The 23,684-nt window shown below is 36.8% G+C and overlaps 4 protein-coding genes across 9 annotated transcripts in view; 2 read left to right on the forward strand and 2 right to left on the reverse strand.

Annotated features, from left to right (window-relative positions):
- The window catches only part of LOC113226530 (ribosome-binding protein 1), a 28,409-nt gene extending 27,225 nt beyond the window's left edge, over window positions 1-1,184 (reverse strand). For 3 of the 4 annotated variants that reach the window (XM_026459181.1, XM_026459180.1, XM_026459178.1), the window contains exon 1: window positions 1,022-1,184. The gene's annotated coding sequence lies outside the window, so the exon portion shown is untranslated. Of the gene's footprint in view, window positions 1-695; window positions 730-1,021 lie in introns of those variants that run through there. The other variant, XM_026459179.1, reaches the window with a different exon arrangement.
- A 467-nt stretch (window positions 1,185-1,651) lies between these two features.
- LOC113226518 lies at window positions 1,652-8,087 on the forward strand. Its single transcript, XM_026459166.1, has 4 exons — window positions 1,652-1,865; window positions 2,138-3,378; window positions 3,518-3,710; window positions 5,442-8,087. The coding sequence occupies exons 1-4, from the start codon at window positions 1,772-1,774 to the stop codon at window positions 6,971-6,973; spliced, it is 3,060 nt and encodes a 1,019-aa protein (XP_026314951.1). The 5' UTR covers window positions 1,652-1,771; the 3' UTR covers window positions 6,974-8,087.
- A 146-nt stretch (window positions 8,088-8,233) lies between these two features.
- LOC113226497 (dimethyladenosine transferase 2, mitochondrial) lies at window positions 8,234-17,740 on the reverse strand. 2 transcript variants are annotated; one of them, XM_026459132.1, is made up of 8 exons: window positions 17,652-17,740; window positions 16,850-17,161; window positions 15,962-16,103; window positions 14,987-15,126; window positions 14,239-14,388; window positions 9,768-9,907; window positions 9,002-9,166; window positions 8,234-8,397 (listed from the first exon to the last, which is right to left on the reverse strand). In XM_026459132.1, exons 2-8 carry the CDS (start codon window positions 17,150-17,152, stop codon window positions 8,238-8,240), a joined length of 1,200 nt encoding a protein of 399 aa, XP_026314917.1. In that variant the 5' UTR covers window positions 17,153-17,161; window positions 17,652-17,740; the 3' UTR covers window positions 8,234-8,237. The 2 variants fall into 2 exon arrangements, with proteins under 2 accessions (XP_026314917.1, XP_026314916.1); XM_026459131.1 differs by having other exon boundaries at window positions 16,748-17,161; window positions 17,652-17,738.
- A 368-nt stretch (window positions 17,741-18,108) lies between these two features.
- The window catches only part of LOC113226498, a 10,066-nt gene continuing 4,490 nt past the window's right edge, over window positions 18,109-23,684 (forward strand). For both annotated transcript variants that reach the window (XM_026459133.1, XM_026459134.1), the window contains exon 1: window positions 18,109-18,317. In XM_026459133.1, the coding sequence (XP_026314918.1) occupies window positions 18,248-18,317 (70 nt within the window). In that variant the 5' untranslated portion in view covers window positions 18,109-18,247. The remainder of the gene's footprint in view (window positions 18,318-23,684) is intronic.

Consider the following 23,684-nt stretch of genomic DNA (forward strand, 5'->3'; position numbering starts at 1 on the left):
CAGGTACAAGATATGAAACTGAAGAGCAATCTTTCTTATTGAAGAACCTAAGGTAATAAGAATCTAAGGTAATACATTTATAACCATTGGGTTAAAAAATTATTACCCGAGATTTATTTATTTTATACACATCTTAACAATCGCAACATATTGTGGGACCCGAATGGAAGATTAATTGTTGAATCAAATAAGGTGGCAATACTTCCTTGGATGAACTCTTTCACAAGGTGCTCTTTATTTAGTGTATGTCATGATTTAGACCTTCCGATGATGCATTATGATACTTTTACTAAAGTTATTGTGCACGAGAATCCAATTCCATGTATAAAATAATGGAATAGGTATAATGGTAATTCCCCTAAAAAAATATGCTTTAATAGTAATTTATCTCTATTACTAATAAAATATACTTTTGAGTTATTGTCACTCTCCATGTCACAGATTCATACTGATATTCTATTCATTTATAATATATAATTGTAATGTGTGTTAAAGTAGTGTAATGAGGCAAATATATTTAGCTAGTTCTTCACAATACGATAGCTACGAACCATTTAGAATATCAAATCAGAAAGAAAACTACGCGATATACTGCGTTCTAGGCTCAACAGGATATTCTTCTCGCAATCCATCTAAAGATGATCTAAGGTAAAATAATCGATTTTGAATACAAATTAAAGCTTTGATATACTTACGACTCAACTCTAAGGCAACGCAGCGTTTTTCAACCGGCGAAATAACGTTTCTATTTCACAAAATACCGAGAACAACTCCACAAAATGAAGGTATGAGATGACACGTAAGCAATGACACATGTCAAAGGTTATTGACAGCGCTTTCGCCCGAAAGTAGTTTCAGTTCAGCTAATCCCAAAATTATTAGAAATCTACCGATTATTTCAATCGTCTACAAACTATCTGATAAATATTATCATGAGCAATAAAGATATTTCTATATCTCTTCAGTCATGGATATCAAAAATCAACCACCATTTTCAATGAGGCGAAAGATAATTTCTTACCTGTATTATGTAAATAAACCGCAGAATTTATAGTGTATTGAACTAAAACTGCTTTATTTCATTTAAAAACAGTATGACTCACACATAAATAACAGAAAAATCGAGAAAACTAATGTATTCCGTACACCGAGACACCGACCGACAGCGGGCTTCTTTTCTAATCGGATCTGAATTCTGCTGTTCTGTCTGAATTTTGATCGGATCCGGATCGGACGGAAAACACCGGACATTCACGAAGTCTGGAAATTGCATGAAGCAATTTATACGAAATGAAGAGTTAGACAGAGACAACGCTATACACAAACGCTTAAAAACGAAAAACAAATTTCTACAAGTGTTACAAAGTTTACAATTTAAAGAAGAGAAGAATTTATTTATTATTAACGCTACCATTCCTATGCAAAGAAAAAGATAAACTGAAACCATACCGAAAAGCTATTTCTTTCCTTCCTTATTGTTTTCATTATTTTTGAGAAAAATAAATGCATATCGGTTTTCTAAACGAAAATTCAATGGCGACCAAATGACAGACAGCTGTTGACAATCAGTCGTCGTAGCAAAAATTTCGTCAATTATTCCAAACAGCTGTCCTTCTTTATTAAAACAAAACTAAAAATCTGCTGTTATGTAGTTATTGGCTGGATTATACAAGCCCTCTAGTGTTTTAGTGCTAATATATGGAAACGTCAACGCGTTTACTAAAGCTACCTGTGAAAACATCATCAGTTCGTAGGATTTTTGTGTTTAAGAATGTCGATTCCTCCACTTGTTTGTAGTACTCCTCCGCCACCTGACCAGTGCGAAGATGATAAAGATCCAGAAGATTTTGATTTGCAGTACAATTGTAAGTTTAAATAGCTCACTCGACTTCTTTTAAGTAGTAACAATGGAACCAAAACAATATGGGCAAGCCAATATTTTTAAGGATTAAGATAGCATGAGGTAGTAGATACGTAGGTACTTTGTGAGTGGTAATTACTTAATCTCCTTATTCTGTTATGTGGTATTTAAATTAACTAAGGATCAGTCTGAACAATAATAGCTTTATGTATGTAAGTAACAAATGGTACATTACCTTAACTGTTGTAATGTTTGTTTTCGAACAATATTTTTCAGTGTCTCAAGATGATGATGAAAATTATGATTATGGAAGTTTTTCAACATACAACCACTTTCAATCTGCAACTGAAATGAAAAAACCAGAAGTTCTTATGGACACCATAGCCAAAATTATAGAAAATGAAAAAGTTGATGAATCACAACCTGAAAACAAAAATGGCATTGACCTGGAACTTGGTTCTAATTCTATTGAGAGCAAACTGAAATTAGAAGATGAAGTTATTGAGGATTTAGATTTAAAAGTTGATGAGGAAGTTTTGGGTAATACAGATGAGGTTATAAGTGAAAGTTGTATAGAATTTGAAGGACATGATGCACCCAAGTCAGAAGAAATAGTAGGAAAAGTAGATACTCCAAACATATCTAATATTGATCAGGAACATTTAACCCCTTCTGATTTGCCACCTAATGACATATTAACTGAACTTCCTAGTTTAGACCAAATTGATGAACCTTCATGTTACATTGACGAAATAGCTGCGGAAACTGTTAATTTGAAACACACTGATGGTTTGGCTCTTACTGAAGATTTACAAAATTTCCCTCAAGAACCCGTAGATGTAAAAGAGCCTGTTGTAAAAGATACTTTAAAAGACACTTTAAGTAAAGATAATGACTCACAAGATAATGATGATGATTTTGGTGACTATGATGAGTTTCAGTTTGCAAGTGTTAGTGATAAAACTACCATTGTTATTGACAGCTGTGAGAACCCATGGGGCAACAGTGAGTCAGCTGATAATGACTTTGGAAACTTTGGTGATTTCAAAGCAAGTTTTGATAACAGTGAAGTCAATATAAATGAATCTATCTCAAATGATGATGATGTTATAAAAGAAAGTGAAGTGCACATTATAGCTGAAAACATTCCAGAAAATGATGATGATTTTGGTGATTTTAATGACTTTAAGACTGGATCTGCACTTGATGATCCTTCTGTAGGAACAGAATTAAGAGATGATGATGAATTATCTACTCCTCCTCCTTTACTGACCTTGCAATCTCTTGAAAGTGAAAGTGAATTTCAAGAAAGAGTGAACAGTTTAATTAACAATATATTCTATGAGGAGATGCCTGAACATGGGGAGGTTTTTGAGGGAAGACTTGAGACACAGTTGAGTGTGACATGGGGACATTTGCTAGAAGTTGATGTTAGACAGCCATATATGGTGAACTGGAACAACTCTTTGGCACAGAAGACACTTTTGAAAGCTCTTTGTATAGATTCAAGAAATATTGTAAGTGGTTTCATCTTTTAAAAATACCTATTTTTATAATTCAATAGTAATATTTAAATCCACATTACAATGCAGTGAAGCGTTCGAACAAACTGTTAATCGTAATATATGAGTGCAATAATTTCCTAATTCATTTTAGTTATTTGGACCAAAATGGAGTTCTAACATGCCTAAATATGCTGCAACTCTAAGTGCAGCACCACTTCAACCTCAAAAGCAAGCTGCTCTGCCAAGTACTTCCCAAAGTGAAGCTGTAGCTGTAATGCCCGAGAAGACTGCCAGTAAATCTGCCAGTACTTGGTCAGACCCATTTACATCTGATGGACAAGAGTGTAAGCAATTTCACACAAAAACTTGATAAAGATAATGAAAATAATTGCACTGTGTGATATAATAAAACACAATGCACTTTACACTATTCAAGTATTTACACCATATTATTATGATTATCGTACTAAAAATGTCTGTACTGACCTAATGTTATTGAATAGTTATTCAATAATTTTATGGTTTATGGACCATATCCTGAGTACATGGCATGGGTAATATCTTCTTTGTAACATACGGAATAAAAGGCGAGTGCAAATTGTATGTGAGCGCAATAATCGCAATATTCTACAGCTTATTAACTATAAGATTTACCTCAATTACTAAGTGCTCACAAAAGTCTACTTCAGCAATTTACTCAAAGAATCAGAATGATAGTCTTGAGAGTTATTTTTAAAACTATTGAAATTGTGACGAATAAGGCCACAGTTGATTGCCCACACCAAGCCGGCACTACACTACATCAGCCTTCTAATTATAGCGCTATACATAGGCTTCTTTTAAAATAGGATTTGCTATGTTTCACTTTCTTGATAAAGATAACCAACAGCACTGCCACAATAATGCAACATTGCCATAATTCCATGGGCCTGCTCAAACTGGGAACCTACTTTACTTAATATATACTTGGAACCCATACTGGTAGTGGCAAGCACTTAATTCCTTGAAGGCCTCAATCTAAATAGCATAGTGATGCTAATGCTTGTTAGGCGGTGTGACAAATACCTACGAATACTATGCTGGTTATAATAGAGTTCCTCTTATTACTGTTTATTCAGTACTGTCAAGATATTCACCATGACCTAAATCAGAACATTCAGAGCATCAAAGATATAAGCTAATAACAATAATGTACTGCTAATTCAAGGCTGTGTTCTCACCGTAAAATTCTTTTGCATGTCTTGCACATGGACTATTCACCTGTAAATTCCATTACCTACTCCTTTAGTCACTTATGCCGAAACCCTACTCCTCGACTTAGAACACCTCATGGCCACCCTAGACCAAATGGCTCACAACCATTCCAACTTCAAAATTTCAGAGCTATTGTCACATGGTGAGTTGTAGTATATGATTTTATGTTATATAGAGCAAGGGCAATTTTACATTTGCTACGATTACATGATTATTAAGATGCTCTCATGCTTGGGTGAACTCACGTTAACCCGCTACCGTTACTGCGTCCGTCGGTCCGAACGGTTACCATGCCGGACTGCCACGCAGAGGTCCCAGGTTCGATTCCCGGACCGGGCGAAATATTTATATGGCCTACATTTATTTCTCTCGTGAGTTTGGGTGTAATTTGTGGTTGTCTATGTGTGTGTCCATAGCACCCGCGACCCAGGGTTGCCCTAGTGCGGGCTATGTTGAGTGTGTGCGTTATTATTATTATTATTTATCTATGATAAAATCAGGATTCACTTTAGACATTGCAGGAACAAACATTTACTCGTATTATGATGATTTGATATATTGCTTGCACTTATCTATCTTAATCACTTACGAAGTTCTACATACACAGTTCCGAAAAACTTCTGTAGGTAAAAATAAATAAATACTTGGTGTCTAACGTCAGTTATATAACGATTCCGTAAGGCAGCTAATAGCTAAGGTTTTACTACAACGGGTGATGCATATAAGGATATTATACTCTGAGTTTCCTCAAAAATTATTACTGGTATCTATTGACACGTAATATGTGTTAGTAAATAAATTGTTATTATTTCCAATTTCAGCCTGCAACAAAGAAACGGCAAGGGAAACCACCATCGCAGAACCCCGACCGACTGATCTAGACGTATTTGAGGCTCCAATGACAAAAAAAGCTGATAAGATTTACTCCAGCACACTTAGTGCGCACCCAATAAGGCAAATCAATCTTCCCGACACTCACATTTTTACCCCCACTGATTCGGAAACACCCAGATCAAAAACTATACACTACGACAACCCTACTGTACTTCTGCCCCAAACAACTTTAAGTAACAAAACTCCTATTGAAACTTTATCGCCACAACCCGGTACTAGTTCTTTGGCAAAAGCTGATAGTGACGACTATTGGGAATTCCAAGACTTCAGAGGGCCTTCCACATCAGCGTCAAATATAAGTCATTCAATTAGCAAAAAAACTGAAAATGAATCTTCAAAACCTACTTACGGGACACAATTATTACAACCCATTAAAATGGAACCCATTATGCCCAGTTTGAACTGGCCAGATCCTGGACAAGTAAAAGAAACGTTTGATGACTTTTCCGAGTTTATATCAAGTTCAACATTGAGTACTAACAATCAGAAACAGGATGAAACATATAATCAACCTGACATAAAGGCTTTAACAACGGAAACACAGCCGACAAACACAGTTACAAGTACTGAAGTCACTACACATATTAGACCTGTAGTTGACACAGTAGATGACGATTTTGACACATTCCAGTCTGCGCCACCAACAAGTAGCAAATACTTAAATTTTTCGAGTAAGAGCCACCACGCATTAAGTAGCACAGCCAATATTCCACCTCAAACAGCACAGCAAAATGTTCCCGATTTTGAGTTTGCATTCCCCAAAGTTGAAAGTGCTAATTCCAAGTTATCAAATGTTAAAACAAAAGGCAATATTGTGCAAAATCAAATGTCCTTCACCCCACCTCAACTAAATAGTATTACTAAAGCCACAGATCTCAATTCTAAAATTGCAACTCCACCATTGCAACCAATTCCCTCCAGCAGTTCTAATGTTATATTACATAATCATCAAAAGGGTGGACAAATTTTACAACCATTGTCTCTTGAAAGCATATCACAAATCAATTGGCCAAACCCTGGAATTGATCTTCAAGATTTGTCTCGATTCAATCCCATGGACACTGTGCATACTCTAAGCAGCGAATTCAGTACAAACAACCATAGTAAAAGCTCATCTCCCATTCACAGTCAAAAAAATTCTCATAACAGTCAAGTCATGGATGATGATTGGGGGGAGTTCGTGTCGAGTGCGCCAAACCAACAGTTGCCTGCGCCTAAGAAACAGCCGACGTTTGTCGACGAAGATGAATGGACTGACTTTATATCAAGCCCTAGCGTGAAACCTCAGAATGGATTAAATACTATAAGTTTAAATGTTCATACAAATATTCAGAAATCGGCGAACGCAACTAAATTCACTAAAAATCAACTTTCTCTCGACATTCCGACCTTAAGTATTATTACGCCAAAGTCGAGTAATAACAAAAAAATTAACGATAATCATTTTGAAAACTTATAACGGCACAGAAATCACCGGAACTACTTAATATAACAGTACTTAACTCCAATATACGAGAGATATTTGTAAATAGGGTGGTGGTGGTACGTGTATTTTCTTAACTTAAAACTATTTTAAGCCTATTTATATTTGTAACGATTACAAAATCCCGATGCGTCGGCCTTTATATAGACAAAGAAGTGAGAAGTCGTCCTCCTCCGTTTGCAAATGGTGAAAGAACATTCTCATACTACCTATGCGCAGAGTTGCCACGCGGGTACAACTGGGTTGAAAACTTCGCGAACATTAGGTATTTTGTAAAAAAATCAATTAACAAGTGTTCATTATTTTATATAAGATTTGGACCATAGCCTGAGTTACTATAGAAGTTACTTATACCGTGCCATAAGTTACTTGTTTAGCACCGCTATCGCTAGTGCTGTTAGACTTATATTTTTTTCTCCCAAGCAATTGATTCGATTAATACGTACGTGTTGAAATTGATAGGTACAACGTTGAAATCTACAATTCTTGTACTTTTGTAAACAGACGAGAACACATTTCACCTCGTACATCGTACTCGTACACGTGTTAAAAATCGAGAATTTTTGTAGGTCTAGCCTGCATTGATTCAGTATGTTATTTATGAAGTAATTATTGCCAACAAGTAGCTAAGCTGCACGGTATTTTCAAATATTTTGTGTAGTATGGGAGTGATCGCAAACCCGTCCTATTATACTTTTTTTTATTACAGTATTTTTTGTTTATTTATTCATATTAATTACGGCGTATATATGCCCAATTTTAACAATTGAATTGAACTGCTGAGTTCATACAGAATTAAATGTGTTAAGCAATACGTAAGAATTTAAATTTGCAATTAATTATATACTTCTATTGTGTGCATATTGTGGAATATGTATAAAATGTAAAAAAATATGTGTATGTAGATATCATCACAAAGGTAGGAGACCGTTAGATCTTGACATTCGAAATACATATTGTTACCAAGATATTATCGGTACACGTAGGTTGTAATGTAAATGAACTTTTGTAAACTATTTATTTCAGTAAAACGTACTCTATACTTTTCGCAATTCTTCGTCAGTATTTAACATCTATTCTACATTGTTTTATTTTAGCAACAAAACAATTAATTTCCACTTCTATAATAATTCTATTTGATAATGTTCAATTTAATTCCTTATTTTAATCACTGACTTTTTTTATTAAGAACTGTTATGTATATAAAGAAGATAAACTAGTTAAATACTTATAAAAGTGTTTATTTTATTATTTCTTCAGTGTCAGAGTGTTCGATATCATCGATGTGCGTGCCGATGATGTCTTTGTCATCTTCCTCCACTTGCGAAAAGGATTTGGGTAGGTTGCTTTCCATAGTTACTCTAAATTGGCATTGCTCGAACTCTGGCCACGATATGAATCTGCAAAGTAAGCATAACAATAAATGACAAGTACAATCTAATCTGAGTAATCTGGGTTATACGGTTTGCAAGATAAAATATGTATACTATCTAAGACGAGGTGGTGTTGCTCTCACATATACATGATAATGATACTGCTCATGTAAATTATTTTATTTAGCGCGACTATCGCCGTAGTATCTTTAACATATATATATATCGCCGTAGTATCTTTAACATATATATATATATATATATCTCTCTCTCTCTCTCTCTTTCCACACACTGTAAGCGTTCATTTTTTTTCCAGGATAACAACAACCATCATAATGAAAGTGATCCTCAACTTAGATATTGGTAAAATTAGGTTCAATTGCAGTTATCCACTAATGCATAGTTGGATGAATAACAAATAGTGTGTACAATGTAAGCACAATTTATATTATAATGATACAGAATATCCTAGTTGGATAAATCAGTAGGTTAAAAATAAGAAAAGTATGGTAACTCAGTGCAAAGTAACAGAGTGGCTTCTATGTACGCGCTGCTACGTTTGAATGGATTTGCCATACTTGTCTTATTATACCATGGTTGCAGTTGCTAGGGAGTTCATAGGAATGCTCACTTTTTAAATACTGTAATCTTCTGCTTAAGATTCAAGTCGCCGAATTCAGTGAAGATGGTCATATGCGGCAGGGGCGCGTCCTCTGGTCCCGGGGAGGTCTCTTTCCTAGTATCCGGGGGATCTTGACCCGTGATCAACCATATTCCGCATCCTGGTATCCATTGCCTGCAATTTAGTTTAAGTAATCAAACCTTCGCGGGGTGTAATATGAGTTCAATCAAGCACTTTAATATATTTTTTTATGATACTAAGTGATGGGACGAACAAGTCGTGCGCCTGATTATAAACGACACGCCTGTCCATAACAGTCGCAGTGCTACTCAGGGCTATAAATCACAAAGATCTAAGATGCCCTGCCTCTACGCCCATCACCCTGAGACACTGCTACTAGATTCAGTAAATAAATGTTAGTTTCAACATTTGAGACTCCTCCATGTATGAACTCATTCGACGTGCAGGAGTTTTCAGTATGTTTTTCTAGACAGTTTGGTGTAGGCTATCACTTTTTTAACAGAAAATATACAATATATTCAGGGTGGAAAGTATATAGAGTATCCAGAATGAATATTCACTAATGGTCTATATCCACCCCCGAGGGTCCTCTCCAACCTAAAAGGAGTCCACGTCAGCAAAAAAAAATAGGGGGTGCATGAGATGGGGAAGGAGCACAGGCAAGTCGTGACTACAATTTCGGCGCGCGACCTAGAGATTAAAAGTTTAGGAACCTCTGTTCTAGAATATGTTTTTAACATGTTACATTACTTACTCTAACATTGGTATGACTCTTGTGGATTTCGAGAAAATGTGCGGTCTGAAGAAGTACCAGAGCAGTGGCAGGTATTCAGGCGGGCAGGGCAGCTTTTGCTTCTGCGTTATGTTCACTAGATGCAGACAGTTATCGTCGATCTGTTATTCAAATAAAAAGCTTGACAAATTAACTAAAAAACAGCTAGTAACAGTAATTGTAAACTGCCCAGTCGTTTTCTGGAAAGGCTTTAAATATCGAAGAATAATTGGAAAAGGAGATCCGCCAAATCCCATACAAAATTACCCCAGGCCCGGCGCCAAAATAATGTAACTCAATTTTTAGAGTAAAATTACCAAAAATATATAGTTTCGGTATTGCTAAATTCACATGCTAACATTGTCTTTTTGCCCGTTGAATTTTAATAGGGGCTCTTTGTAAAATTATATTTTTTAGAGAAACGTCGTCATTTTTAGTTCATTAATCTTGTAATTAGTCATTATGGCATATAAGCATGTATGTACTGTACTGTGAACTATGAAAAAATAAATTAGATGTTCGAAACTATGTGTAAAATAAAACACTTAGTATGGTTATAAAATAATATATATTTTCATTTTCTCGACAGAATATATGTTTGATGGACTTAGTTTTCTAAATCAACTAATACAAAATCTAAGCCTAGAGCTGGGTGGTCTAAATCACGTTCATTGTGTCTAGCCTAACCCAAATAGTACATGACGCTTATTACATGGGCGCAACTTCCCAGTGTTCTGTTCCCGTGATAACAGGAACAGTAATGTTCTTTCACTGCCTCGATTCCAAAAACCGCAGTATTAAATAACAAATAGGTATAATAAGTTTTTGATCTGACATGACGTGAATTAATTCTGCAGCGAATCAGTACGTTGTTTGTATGCGACTGTGACGTTATAACTCGATCATTTATTATATCTATTTGTTCTGAGTGTCTGTAAACCTCGATTTCATATACGCCAGTTCTCTTCGTGTGTTCGCTGCAGTACGAACGTGCTATTTTGAGGTGATATGTGCCTATAGCGAATTTTATCAGATCTTCGTACGTCAGCTTCGGAAAATCTGATACTTCTGGATTGTTTGCGTCCAATCTAGTAAATGATGCTCTTTGCCTGTTCAAGTTGTTTTCTAAAACATACGCGGCCAACAGATTTGTTTTATGTATGTTGCGGTTTATTGATGCAATAAAATCATCAGTAAATCTACTGTCTTCGTAAGGCTCCTGAAAGCAGTTTATCAAAGCCGCTGCTATTTTGAAATCTGTGAATGTTTTCGTCAAGGTATTGTTAAACATTCTGTTGCGGAAGATTTTAAAGCTATTTTTAAACTTGCCATTCACAGTTTCTACAACCCAACGACACATGGTTATTAGTCGTGATTTGTTGGCCTCTTCTGTAGTGAGTTGAGTTTCATTTAATAATAATAATAATAATATGATTGATATACATGCTTATATGCCATAATTATTTATTACAATGTTAATGAACTAAAAAGGACGACGCTTCTCTAATAAATAGAATTTTTCATAAAGCGCCTATGAAAATTCAACAGGCAAAAAAACTATGTTAGCATGTGAATTTAGCAATACCGAAACTATATAATATTATTGCTATTTTTACTCTAAAAACTGAGTTACATTATTTTGGCGCCGGGCATGGGGTCATTTTGGCGGATCTCCTTTATATAATTGCAGGTTTTACAAAGTAGGTATCCTGGCAAAGCTAAGAAAAACATTTCCTAGTTGGTCACAAGGACAATAAGCTCCATATCTTTCTACGTTAGTTTTGAATATAGTGACCCTTCCTACCTTCCCTGAATATACGCGATACGGTATATATACGCGACGCGATACGAAGGGCATACGACAAGGGCACTATAACCTGTGCGCGCACTCCTGTGCGCCTTACCTTATAAGTTCAGGTTCTGACCCCAGATCAGCCGATGTACAGAGTTGTCACAGACCTCTGTCACTTGACTTCATCCGGTTCTTCGAGAGGCTAATGGTTCGGATGAGCCGCCCCGGGTGCACGTACAGTATCCTTCCTATTTCCCAGATAGGTACCGGAGCTGTAGGCACCCTCACTTTCCGTTGCGCTTTGCACAACTAGCGGTTGTCACCGCTAAGCCGTTGACTCTGAGTCCACTACCAAATCTCCTCATAGGTGGCGGAGCTGTAAGGCATGCTCACTTCCCGAAGCCGAAAAAAAAACGACGTCTCTCCAGTTCCCAATAACTTAAGCGGCTGGAGGGACCGGAGCATTTCTAGCTTATTCTCTACTAGCTCTTCGGGCTAATGCCGGAGATGCCAGTCGCAGTGTCCTGCGACAATGTCCGGATATAGCTTCCAACTTAAAGGGCAACTCACGTGTCCCGCGCGTCTCCTCGCTGCAGGTCCTCAACTAGACTGCTACTAAGACGCGCTAGCTGCTCACGAGACAGACGCCCCGGAAACATGCAAAACCGGGGCAGACAAACATATCCGTCTCTGAAGCTAATCATAAACCCCAGCGAGTCCATACCCAAGGCCGGGTCCGCCAGAGACGCCCGCACAGGCGTATAACTGGCGGAGGGCTTGGCCCGGACGCCCGCTGTACCCTGGTCTTGCCGTCGAGCCCGTAGTCTCTCCGGAAAATTCTATCTCTCGGGTCAGTAGATAGGGACAACAATCTAAGTTGTGTAAAAAACTATCAAAAGTTACAGGTTCTACTTCGCTCATCCGTATCAGACTGCCCTTGTATTTTTTTTTGTTCTGCCTTAAGCGTAGAACATCGTCATAGACATCGTACAAAGTTTTATTGAAATGTGCAAGGAAATTCAGGCACTGTCATAGTAGTGTATGTCTTCGATTCTTCGAGCTCTGTCTTCTGCAGGAATGATTAAGTTTAATAGTAAAGATTTGCAAAGCATTTTCTGGTGGAAAATACACTATTTGCGAGGTTAGATGTTGCTCAGAAAATACACTAGACGCGAGTATGGATATTGTTAATATAATTCATTATGAAGTGATTCATCACATAAATCTACTTTCTAAACGAAGTCAATTCAATAAAATTACAAACTGAAAATGTTTACAAACAAAACAAAGCGGCCATGTTACTGTAGGTACAGTCTATGTACAACAACTCATAATGAGGAAAGGTTCTTGATTGCTTCCGTTACGTAAAGCGGGACTCGCAGTACGTGATAGCTACCCGTGCGCCGGGATACGGCGCATGGACCTATTTTCAGTTTCAGTACCTAGTGCCTAACGCCCCGCTACGTGACGTGGATCGCACGCAACTACCTAGGTACCAATCGTTTTTCTCTAGTCTCCAATTCGTTATGTTACTGATATCAACCCATTTTTTTTGTTACTATACGTACTGTACAAATAATTAAAATAATTTTTAATTGTATTTGTTGCCACCTACAATTTTATGAATTATTCAATTGAATAGACGTTCGGAGTAAGTACTAATTTCATTACTTGTCAAAAAATTATTTACAAATCGCACATTGAAAACAACACCGTCACTAAACGAAAGTCTCGCTTTTTGAAAAGTTGACTTTTTCGTTTAGTGACAGTGTCGATTTCAACGTGCGAATTCTGTGCAGAAATTTTGTTTCGTAGAAAATAAAAATTACGTTGAAATCAAACACGTCCCTACAGTGAGTTTGATTTGACTTTGTTTTTGTTGGCCACGTCTGTTACATAATCCATAATGACATCTTTATAGACGAGGATACGCAGGGTAGTACGTACTACGCATCGGGGAGTCACTGCGACAGGAACACAGCGCGCGAGGTGCACGCCACAGAAGCCCTTCGCAGGCGTGGCGCGGGTGCAAACTTGAACTGGTTGTTCTGATGAAACAACTATTCAATCATGAGGCGACAGACCCACTTCATGCAGTGGACGCCCTTAGGGCGCGTTCCCATTATGTCGTAACGTTTTATTTATCGTTGGACGACTGTCGCGTCTGGTCTGTTCCCATATCACAACTATCTGTCGTGATTGTGTCGTAGATGTTTATTTTATCGTTGAACGACTGTCGTGTGTAGCTGTTCCCAGTAGATCGTGACGACAATTCATCGGTTCACGGTAGCCGCCCTTGTCGTTTGCACATCAGAATCGTTTGAAGCTGCGATTATCTGTAGTCACATATTTATCGTGATGTTTTATTTATTGTCAGACAACTGTCGTTCTAGCTCTTCCTATTGTCACGACACGTCTGTCACGTCACGACACGTCTGTCGTCGTAACGTCAAAAAAGTCGTGAATGACAGTTAATCGTGTTGTTCTATGCGTGAACAACTTCATTTAAATATTCAAGCCACGACACTTTAAACTGCACGACTATCTGTCGTCACGACATAATGAGAACGCGCCCTTAGGCGTACTGACGGCATGGACGATCTGGTAGAGGTCGCTAGTAATTGTAGTTGCTTCCAGCTTCCATGATAAGTGACTACTTACCACATTAACGTGTTTACTAACGGCAGGTATGGTCCACGGCAGGAAATGCACTTTAGGCACTGTCGTCAGTAATTTATAATCGAAGAGCAACTGGAAAAGTGCAGGCGTAGATTTGTGTTTGTTCATTTGGACATCAGCATCAGTAAGGAACTGAAACGTTAATAACTTTTTTTTTATTAAGTGTTACGTCGGACTAGGGCCTACTAGGGTGTTCCAAATGAGTAGATAAATGTTTACATACCTATAGATACAAGGAGTGGCATAGAGTGGTTTATAAAACCACCAAATATGAATTAATTATTGTTTCGAATTCCGAATTTCCGGAAATAGTTTTACTGCATCGTATGACAAAACTACTCACTTAGGAAGCTGAAGTTGGATTTAGTAATTCTAGGGGTGCCATGTAAAAAAATGTAGTAGAAAATTAACCAAAGTAAATATTTTTAAATCCTACAAATAAAAGCTTATGTTAAGTAATGTGGATATTGTTTATTATTATAATGACTATGTATTTATCAATGAATTTTATTAAATTTCATTATGATTTCGAATTAATTAATATATAAAGAATTAATTAATATTTGGTACTTTTAACCGCCACATGTCACTCATTGTATTTATATGGAGACATTCACCTATGCATTTGGAAAAACCCGAAATCCGACCATTAATAAAAAGTGTATTCTAAGATGTCTGAGTAGTTTTTTTTTGTATAGTATGTGTGCATTTTATTCTTTTTTTCATTTACCTCAAACAGACGTCCAGACATGGCAATAAACAGATCAGGTCTTCCCAACTGGCTGCTTATGTTGTAGAATACAATATTAGTAATCATGTGCTTTATAAATGACAGTCCTGGCATTGCACCCACTACTTTTACTATTCTATCTAGAAGATGATACAAATAATTGAGTTATTAATATAATGGTAAGTTAAATAGGTCTTTAACAAACTATACCCTTAAAGGAGACCCGTGCTCCGCGTGGGGACGAATAATTAATATTTGGTAGTAATTAGTAGTAAGTTAAAAGTAGTAATAGTAACTTAAAAGTTATAATGTTGTAAGCCATATTTTGACACTCATACTTCATATCATAATTGATTACACAAATACTTATTTCAAAGTTTAGCACTGGGGAAAAAAATAACTTGCCAGCCTATAGAGAAGAGTTGTAAAGACATGACAATGACAAATTAATGTTATGTAGCCATTATCTAAAATAATAATGTTCTCTCTTACTCAGCTCACAAAAGCATACATTCTCCATTAATCATTGTTTGTCTACCTTAAATTTTTTATATGATACCAAATGACGGGACGAACAAGTAGTGCTCCTGGTGGTAGGCAACACGCTCGTCCACAGCAGTTGCAGTGCCACTCAGCTTTAAATCAAAAACATCTGAGGGCCACTGCCACTGCGCCCGTCGCTTTGAGACATAAGTTGACAAGTCCTATATGCCTGTAATTTCACCAGCACCATTATCCTTCAAAACCAGAACACAGTAATGCTAACATTACAGCCTGGCACCAGAAATAAGTAGGGTGGCAGTACTTCCCTGGATGAACTCTTTATTTAATTTATTACAATAATCACACATTTCATAGTTCTCTAAAACATTAATCAAGAATTTACTTGAAAGAGATTCTAGAATATACCCAGTATGAGAGGTGAGTAAGAATGTAATATAGATATATGATATTTTGTACTAAAACAACCATTACCATTATTTTCAGTATAGAGATTTCCTAATAATTCTTTGATTCTGTTCCCTTGATCCATCTTATCCTGAAATGCTAGTTTCCACATACCAAAGAAGTCTGCATTCTTGTACATTACTCTGTTGGGGTAACGGTCTTGTAACTTCTGTAAAAATTGTAAACCAAATCAAGGAAGGGGTCTGAGGCGTAACTCAATAAGTTTTCATGAAATGAGTTATGTAACTTATTACAGTGTACTTTCCATGCTCTTCATAAAGGTATAATATTCTGATTTTGTAACTAGTTTATTTAATTTAGTTTAATAACTAAATACATATTTAGTTTATTTAGTTAATATATGTTACAAACATAAACCTTTTGACTGTACAAAAAAGTGAAGGTGCACAATAATGAGTTAGACGACACATTTTACGAAAATTTAAAGTTATTGGGATTTGCTGCGGACCCCTCAATATGTAGTTATTAACGCACACACTCGACATAGCCCTGCACTAGGGAAACCTTGTGTCGCGGGTGCCATGGACACACAAATAGACAATTACAAATTACGCCCGGGAATCGTGTGATCCCTGGGATCTCTGCATGGCAGTTGGCATGGTAACCGCTCGTCCACAGAGGCAGTTATTTATGTGAATGTTTTAATAATTCCAAATTAAACATACCTTAATATTAACTGTTTCTAGTACAGAATTTCTATCTTTGCAGCGTTAAGAACCCGCATCATTTAATCATGTAAACAGCCAGCCGTTTCTGGTAAATAATAATGTTTGGAGATCTAAAATTACTTACGCTGAGATGAGGTATAAAATGAGTAGAACATTCATACATAAAATGCGGCCCTCTATGGACTTGCAGAAGTTCTTCACTCAAAATTCCTAATCCAGGGTTTACCTCCACTACGGGTGACTTATCCAAGGAGCTTTTGATCGTTTTCGCTATTTCCTTGGCTGTTTTCTTATTTATCAAGTACATACTTTCTGGGTTCTTATACTTCTTTAGAAGAGATTTTGGCAGTTGTTTAATTAATCCTTCGTATTCAGGGAAACTATTCAAGTAGTTGACAACGTCTGCGGCAAGTTTAGGACTTTCTTTTGCATCATTTTGTTTATTTAGTTTGTGTCGCAACCTCAAAGAAAGCACGATAGGATTACTTGTAGCGTAAACTGTCGCCGTTTGAAATGTCTTTGCGAACATTTTTGCAGTCTAAAAGTAAAATTTCTATTTTAATAAGTTATGTAGCGGTGACACGGTTATCATTTACAAACATAACATTTAAGCAGTCAAGAACATGCAACTTGTAAAAATCGTGCATGACATGACAGCTGTCAAAATCAGCTGTGTTTATGGAAATTTTTTAAGGCTCTGCTCGGCTCTAATTAAAATTAACATACGATTTAGAACCATTCCCGTGTTGCAAATAAAAACAATCAGGAACGCGTGATGTGTGTTACGACGCTATTCCATAACGTAACATTTTTCCGCAACAACGTATTAAACATAGTCTTGCGTTTCGAATTTATTATTATTATGTGACAGATAAACCGGATTGCTTTTTGAGAAATGCTCGGGCCAGTGGGCAGAAATCGTATTTTTCTTACTAGCTACAGTATACAACATGCCTGCCCAGTAGTGGGACGTATAAATGGGATGATGATGTGACTTAACATAATATTAGAACTCCAAAGTGACGAACCTAAAACGGCCCATTCACTACCTGCAAGGCAATCCGCCGCGCAGGTAGGAGACTGCTCACACACTATCCTGCGTATGGCCCACGTATGGACTCTCGCAGGACGCATTGCGTTATTGCAGGATGACTTGCACGCTGCGACTTCATGCGTAATCCTGCATTACAAGGCAGACTACAATGCAAGATAATGAATGCCCCCTTTAAGGGCAAGGTATTATACATAACTTTTTTTAAATTAGAAAGATAAAAATTATTCTAATTATAAAAATAATTAAGTAGTACAATCAACATTACAACACAAAAAGCTGGGCTAAACTTTAGACTGTTATCAATGATCATAGAACCTATTGTAAGTAAATAAAGTTTAAAATAAAAATACATCATTGGTTTAAATTATTTTAATCATTTATTTTTGTCCAATGCATCAATTGGCGTTATCGCGTTGATAATCGCCGGACCCGGTAGACGACATGTACCAATTCAGTCAGTTTCCCGTTTGAGGGCGCTTAGGTGCAATTTGTGCAACAAAATTTCAAAAATTATCAACAATGTCAAATTTTTAGGTTTTTTTAGCGTTAAATACCTGATTACTGTTACAAATGTTTTTGGGAATAATCTTGTCGTTGGTAGTCGCATCCGTTTCCGCTTCCGTCATTTTTGAGGATTGCGGTAAGTCTTTGAACTTTATTAATCATCTCAATATGAACAGCAGAGCCAGAAGGCGTATACGTTTACTTGGTGTCTGTATTTCCAAACTGGGCATTTCAAAATTCTGGGTGAATGAACAAATTCTAATTGAACGCGTAGACTCCTTGTCCATTAAACTTATTAGGTGGGTTGTGGACAAAGGTCAGTAATAAATGAAATGAGATTTTAATTTTAACATTATCTTTTACGTACGTGATTTCCTTTTCTTGCATAGTAATATAAGTCTATAACAACAGCGATGCCATTAACCTTGTATTTTCGCCAGTAAATCTAAATACCTACTTATGAGATTGTGGACAATTACAACATGGAAAAGGTATCAAGTTAATTGTTACTCTACTCAATGTTAGTGTAGGTACTTCGATCGCCGTTGTACATCGTCGTCAATTCTTGTAAAATAACCTAATGTCTTATTCTATCCAACTACCTATTATTTGTTATTTGTAATTGTATTTATAGACCCTGATGGTATACATATTACAGTGCAGCTTATTTCCAAATCAGAAATTATATTTCTATTTTACCTTATGTATCTAGGAGATGAAGTTAACTTGACACGCATTCTGTATTGTCTCACTTTTTTCTGAGTTCAAGACGGGCAGAGCAATTGCAGTCAGAATTCGCTACCTTGTACAGGTACCTACCTAATAACTATTACTAAATACTATGCAAATAACGCAGAAAAATACAAAAACCAAGCTATAACAGTTTCCAATAAAATGTTATAGTTTTAGACGAACTCTTTCACAAGAAGCTCTACTGCTCCTAGAAACTGCTGCCATTTGCAGAAGGTAATAGGAAAGTTTGCAAGTAAAATTCGTTAATTTTGAAGAAAAATTTTAAAAACAAAACTACTAAGACATTCTTATCCAATCTATTATTATTAATTGTCCTATAGTGGGATATTTTAGAAATAAAAAAGTCATAATAAGTACATTACGCGATATTGCAAATTGTATAAGCGCGATTGTCTATTTTTCTCGAAATTAACTTTTTTTGCGGCACATTTGTGTCATCAAATCAAGTTTTTCTTGAATCAATTAACAACGCGTGCATTATCTTAATAACTAGGAGCAAAAACCAGAAATATGGGTACGTGTAGGTACACGTCATTGTTAATTGTCTGTAGGTAATTAGCCACGACTATTTATTTAACAAATACGCCACAATTATATCATTCAAATAACACGAAATATGCAAACGTGTAGAAAAACAAACTACCTAAGAAATGTTTTATTTAGAATTTGCACACACATCGAGACTTGTTTATGTATAGAAAATGAAAAGAAATCAAAGTAGATTACATACTACAGTGAATGAGGGTATTTACTACATCGTAAAGTTTATGACACAATAAAAATAGATACGGTAAGTGTCAAACTCATACATTAATACCTACTCATAGAAGATTATAAACTAACCAGTCAACCAGGAAATGGGATTTTCCTTACACATGTAACCTATCTCTACACATAACATTTACTTTTAAAACTAATTTCAAGTCATATTTTTTTATTAATTCATACGAAAAATAAAAATCAATTAAAATCTGTGATAAGTTTGTTGCGTCAAAACGTGACGTATATATGTTGTGTATTGTATTACGAAAACAAGTTATCAATAAAACAGCTTAAATACAGGTTATAACAAAAGATCAACCTCAAGTTTAGCTAACTTGCAAAAAAGTGTAGCAAAAACAAATTCCCTGTACAAAATAAGTCAATCAGAACGTTTAACGATTTTTTTGTTGTACCACTGAATGTTAATACGCTAGTTTAGTCATCCTAGTTTAGACTCCTGTCACCATAAATTCATTAGCTTATTGCTTGAGCACCGTACTTTTATTCTAATTCGTGAAGGACATAAAGAATGTTAATTACTGATATTATATCCCTGTCAGCAAGAGAAGATTATTTTTTGTGATTGGATTTGATGTTGCATTTTTTAAGCATTTATTCCGTTAGTAAAAAGAAAAAATCTCCTCTCCCAAAACCCTTGCAAAAACCCCCCGCACGATCATGGCATCCCGTCATGAACCTTACCAAAGCGTTAGCGTTTTTTTTATGTCTTAATAAAAATTTTGAGTAAAAGGCGACCTATAAAGCAACAAAATCAACTATATTAATAAAACTTCAAGTTTATCACATGTTTCACATGAAATATAACAAAATATGAACTTACTTGGCACTTGGTGTAAAGGGCTGGTGTCCGCAACTAAAATATGAACGAATTATTAATTTCTAATTGACGCAAAATACTAACTAATCGAGATCTTTTTCGTCGATTCGTCAAAATACTCAAGAAAATAATCAAAGGGTGGGCGGCAAGTAAGGTGAAATGAGTACCTACCACAATTAATCCCTATCGACCAAGACTGGATGATAGAAGTGACCGTGGAGAATTCGGAACCCTTCGAAAAACGACTGGTCTGGGCTGATTCGTCCGCCAGTGATACGCCTTTGCTCTGGTGGACGCGGACTTAAGTATGGACTCACTGGGGTTTGTGGTTAGCTACAGAGACGGATATGTTTGTCTGCCCCGGTTGGGTGTGACCGGGGCGTCTGTCTCGTGAACAGCTAGCGCGTCTTAGTAGCGGTCTAGTTTAGGACCTGAAGCGAAGAGACGCGTGGCGCACGTGAGTTGAACTTTAAGTTGGAAGCTATGTCCGAACATTGTCGCAGGATACTGCGACTGGCATCTCCGGCTCTAGCCTGGAGAGTTAGTCGAGGTTAAGCTAAATATCCTCCGGTCCCTCCAACCGCTTAGGTTATTGGGAACTGGAGAGACAACGTTGTTTGGCGTCGGGAAGTGAGCGTGACTTACAGCGTCGCCACCAATGAGGAGATTCAGTAGTGGACACAGAGTCGGCGGCTTAGCGGTGGCAACCGCTAGTTGTGTAATGTGCAACGGGATGTGAGCGTGCCTACAGCTCCGGAACTTATCTGGAAAATAGGGAGGGTACTGTACGTATACCCGGGACGGCTCATCCGAGGCACTAGCCTCTCAAAGAACCGGATGAAGTCAAGTGACAGAGGTCTGTGACAACCCTGTACAGTGGCTGATCTGGGGTCAGAACCTGAATTTATAAGGTTCCTGGGCGCGCAAAGGTTGTGGTGTCCTTGTCGTATACCCTCAGGGTCGGTAGGGAGGGTCACTACAATCAAAACTAACGTAGATAGATATGGGGCTGGTCTGGGCTGGTGAGAGTTTCCGCTGATCGACTTTCTGGATACAGATACGACTTTATTAGATATACGGCTGTGAATAGTCGACCTCCTACCACAACTGAGATGACTTCCACGACGACTAGATGGAGACGATATGAGAGCATTAAATCCAGGTTTAGGTTCGAGTTCTTCAGAGCACGATCGTGTTGTATGACTTTACGACTGAATATCTTGAATCTTGATCTAAAATCTTGCTTTTCGACCTCCCGTCCGTCACGTACACGCCCACACTTGTCGCTCTCGGCACAGCCCTAGAACACGGCCGCACTGCTTTAATAGCGAAAATTAATCGAATGCACAAACGATCGGTGTCGATCCGACGCGGTAACATTGAATACTTTTATACCTAATTTTTTTCAAAGTTGAACGCACGATCGTATTATTCTGTGCTGTAAGGAAAATACGACTCTACTCTACTCTACTGTATACCATCCCATCCAGTCTACAATGTCTTTTTTTTTGTTTTGTCTCAGCCCATAGTCTTGTAAATGAAAGAAGTGTGCAAGACATTTATTTTATTTTTAGCTCTGTTATCTAAGATTACCGATATAAAGACTGTATTATCAATTAATATTTAGATTAGCTACATATATGTTCTTTTGTTTGCAATGTATACAATAAATATGGTAATTGTTTTTAGAATAACACACAAAACGCGTGTGATTGAAGGCTTTATTATACAGGATTAAGGTTAAACTGGTGTATTCGCATTATCATTATGTGACTCGTCGTAGAATCATGATTAGAATTTATATTAAGACAGCGTTACTTGACTTCTACATGTGTAAGACAATTTTGAGCCCGACTGTGGATCTTTACGACTGAAATGTCATATAGACAATCATCATGATTTAAGGCCACATCTGCTAAATGACAACTTTCTAGGATAAAAATTATAGGAACGAAATTGATCTTCAACTTCATTATGCTTTAAAAAAGTGTATGAAAGTAATCACATATATATACATAACTTGTTTCATGTAGGTAGTTCGTACTCTTTTTATGATTTTATATGATAAAGACCATTTTGTGTATGATCATTGAATACATGTGACTTTATAAGTACCTATGAAATGAAAATTCTCTAGATAAAGTAGATACGATCTTAATCGTTCGTCTCTGCCTCCTCTCTAATTCAGCGCAATGCTGAAATCGATGCCAACGAAAATTGGGACGAATTTTGACAAGTATCAAAAATGAATTAAATGCTCAAATTAGATCATGACTTGAATTTTACATTTTTTATTTAGAATTAATAATTTAGCTCTATCGACTGGTTTGTCGCGAGTATTACAATCGATGTATTACTGTATTACGAGCCTAGGTTTATTTATAACCTGTAAAGGAACACAGAAATGGACGAATGGAATTTGAAGCTCTGAGTGGCACTGTAACTGTTATGGACATGCTTATATGGTGTAGCTTAGCCATCAGGCGCACGACTTCGTTCCCGTCAATTGATGTAATAAAAAACATGGGATTTGTCAACATAACTCACCCTGAGACATAAGTTGACAAGTCCCATATGCCTGTAATTTAACTAGCACCCCTACCCTTCAAAACCGGAAAGTAATAATGCTCACAATACTGCTTAGCGGCAGAAATAGGTAAGGTGGCAGTACGTCTCTGGAGGAACTCTTTCACAAGGAGCTCTACTGCTACCTACTAAAAAGAACTAGAACCCCGCATTGTATAGAGGCTGGTGCCACAATCTTATTGGAAACGTTAATTGTTTCCACGACGATCTCCCAACACTCCTTAAAGTCAAGCCAGCTGCGGCGGCAACTGCTACATCTTAGCCGTTAACAGTAGACCTTGTCTTGATCTCGTTTAATTTGTTTCTTTTGATCACGTTCTCTCAGTAATGTTGGCGCCAGTCATCTACAGGGTTCCAACTAACTTTCTTATTCTAGAGGGAAGTTAGATAGGACTCACCGAGTTATCTTTGGGTGATCACTTCCTCACATCAGGAGTACTTATTATTTCAATTCTCTTAAATATATTCTTATGGCGGTTGTACCTCCACACGGCAACCCAGTACTTACTTAATTGTCCTCTTCTGAAAAGAGGTGTAAACATCACTCTGTATCATTGTTCCGGA

The sequence above is a fragment of the Hyposmocoma kahamanoa genome, unplaced genomic scaffold (assembly GCF_003589595.1).
Source record: "Hyposmocoma kahamanoa isolate Upper Pololo Valley unplaced genomic scaffold, ASM358959v1 192, whole genome shotgun sequence".
Lineage (NCBI taxonomy): Eukaryota > Metazoa > Arthropoda > Insecta > Lepidoptera > Cosmopterigidae > Hyposmocoma > Hyposmocoma kahamanoa.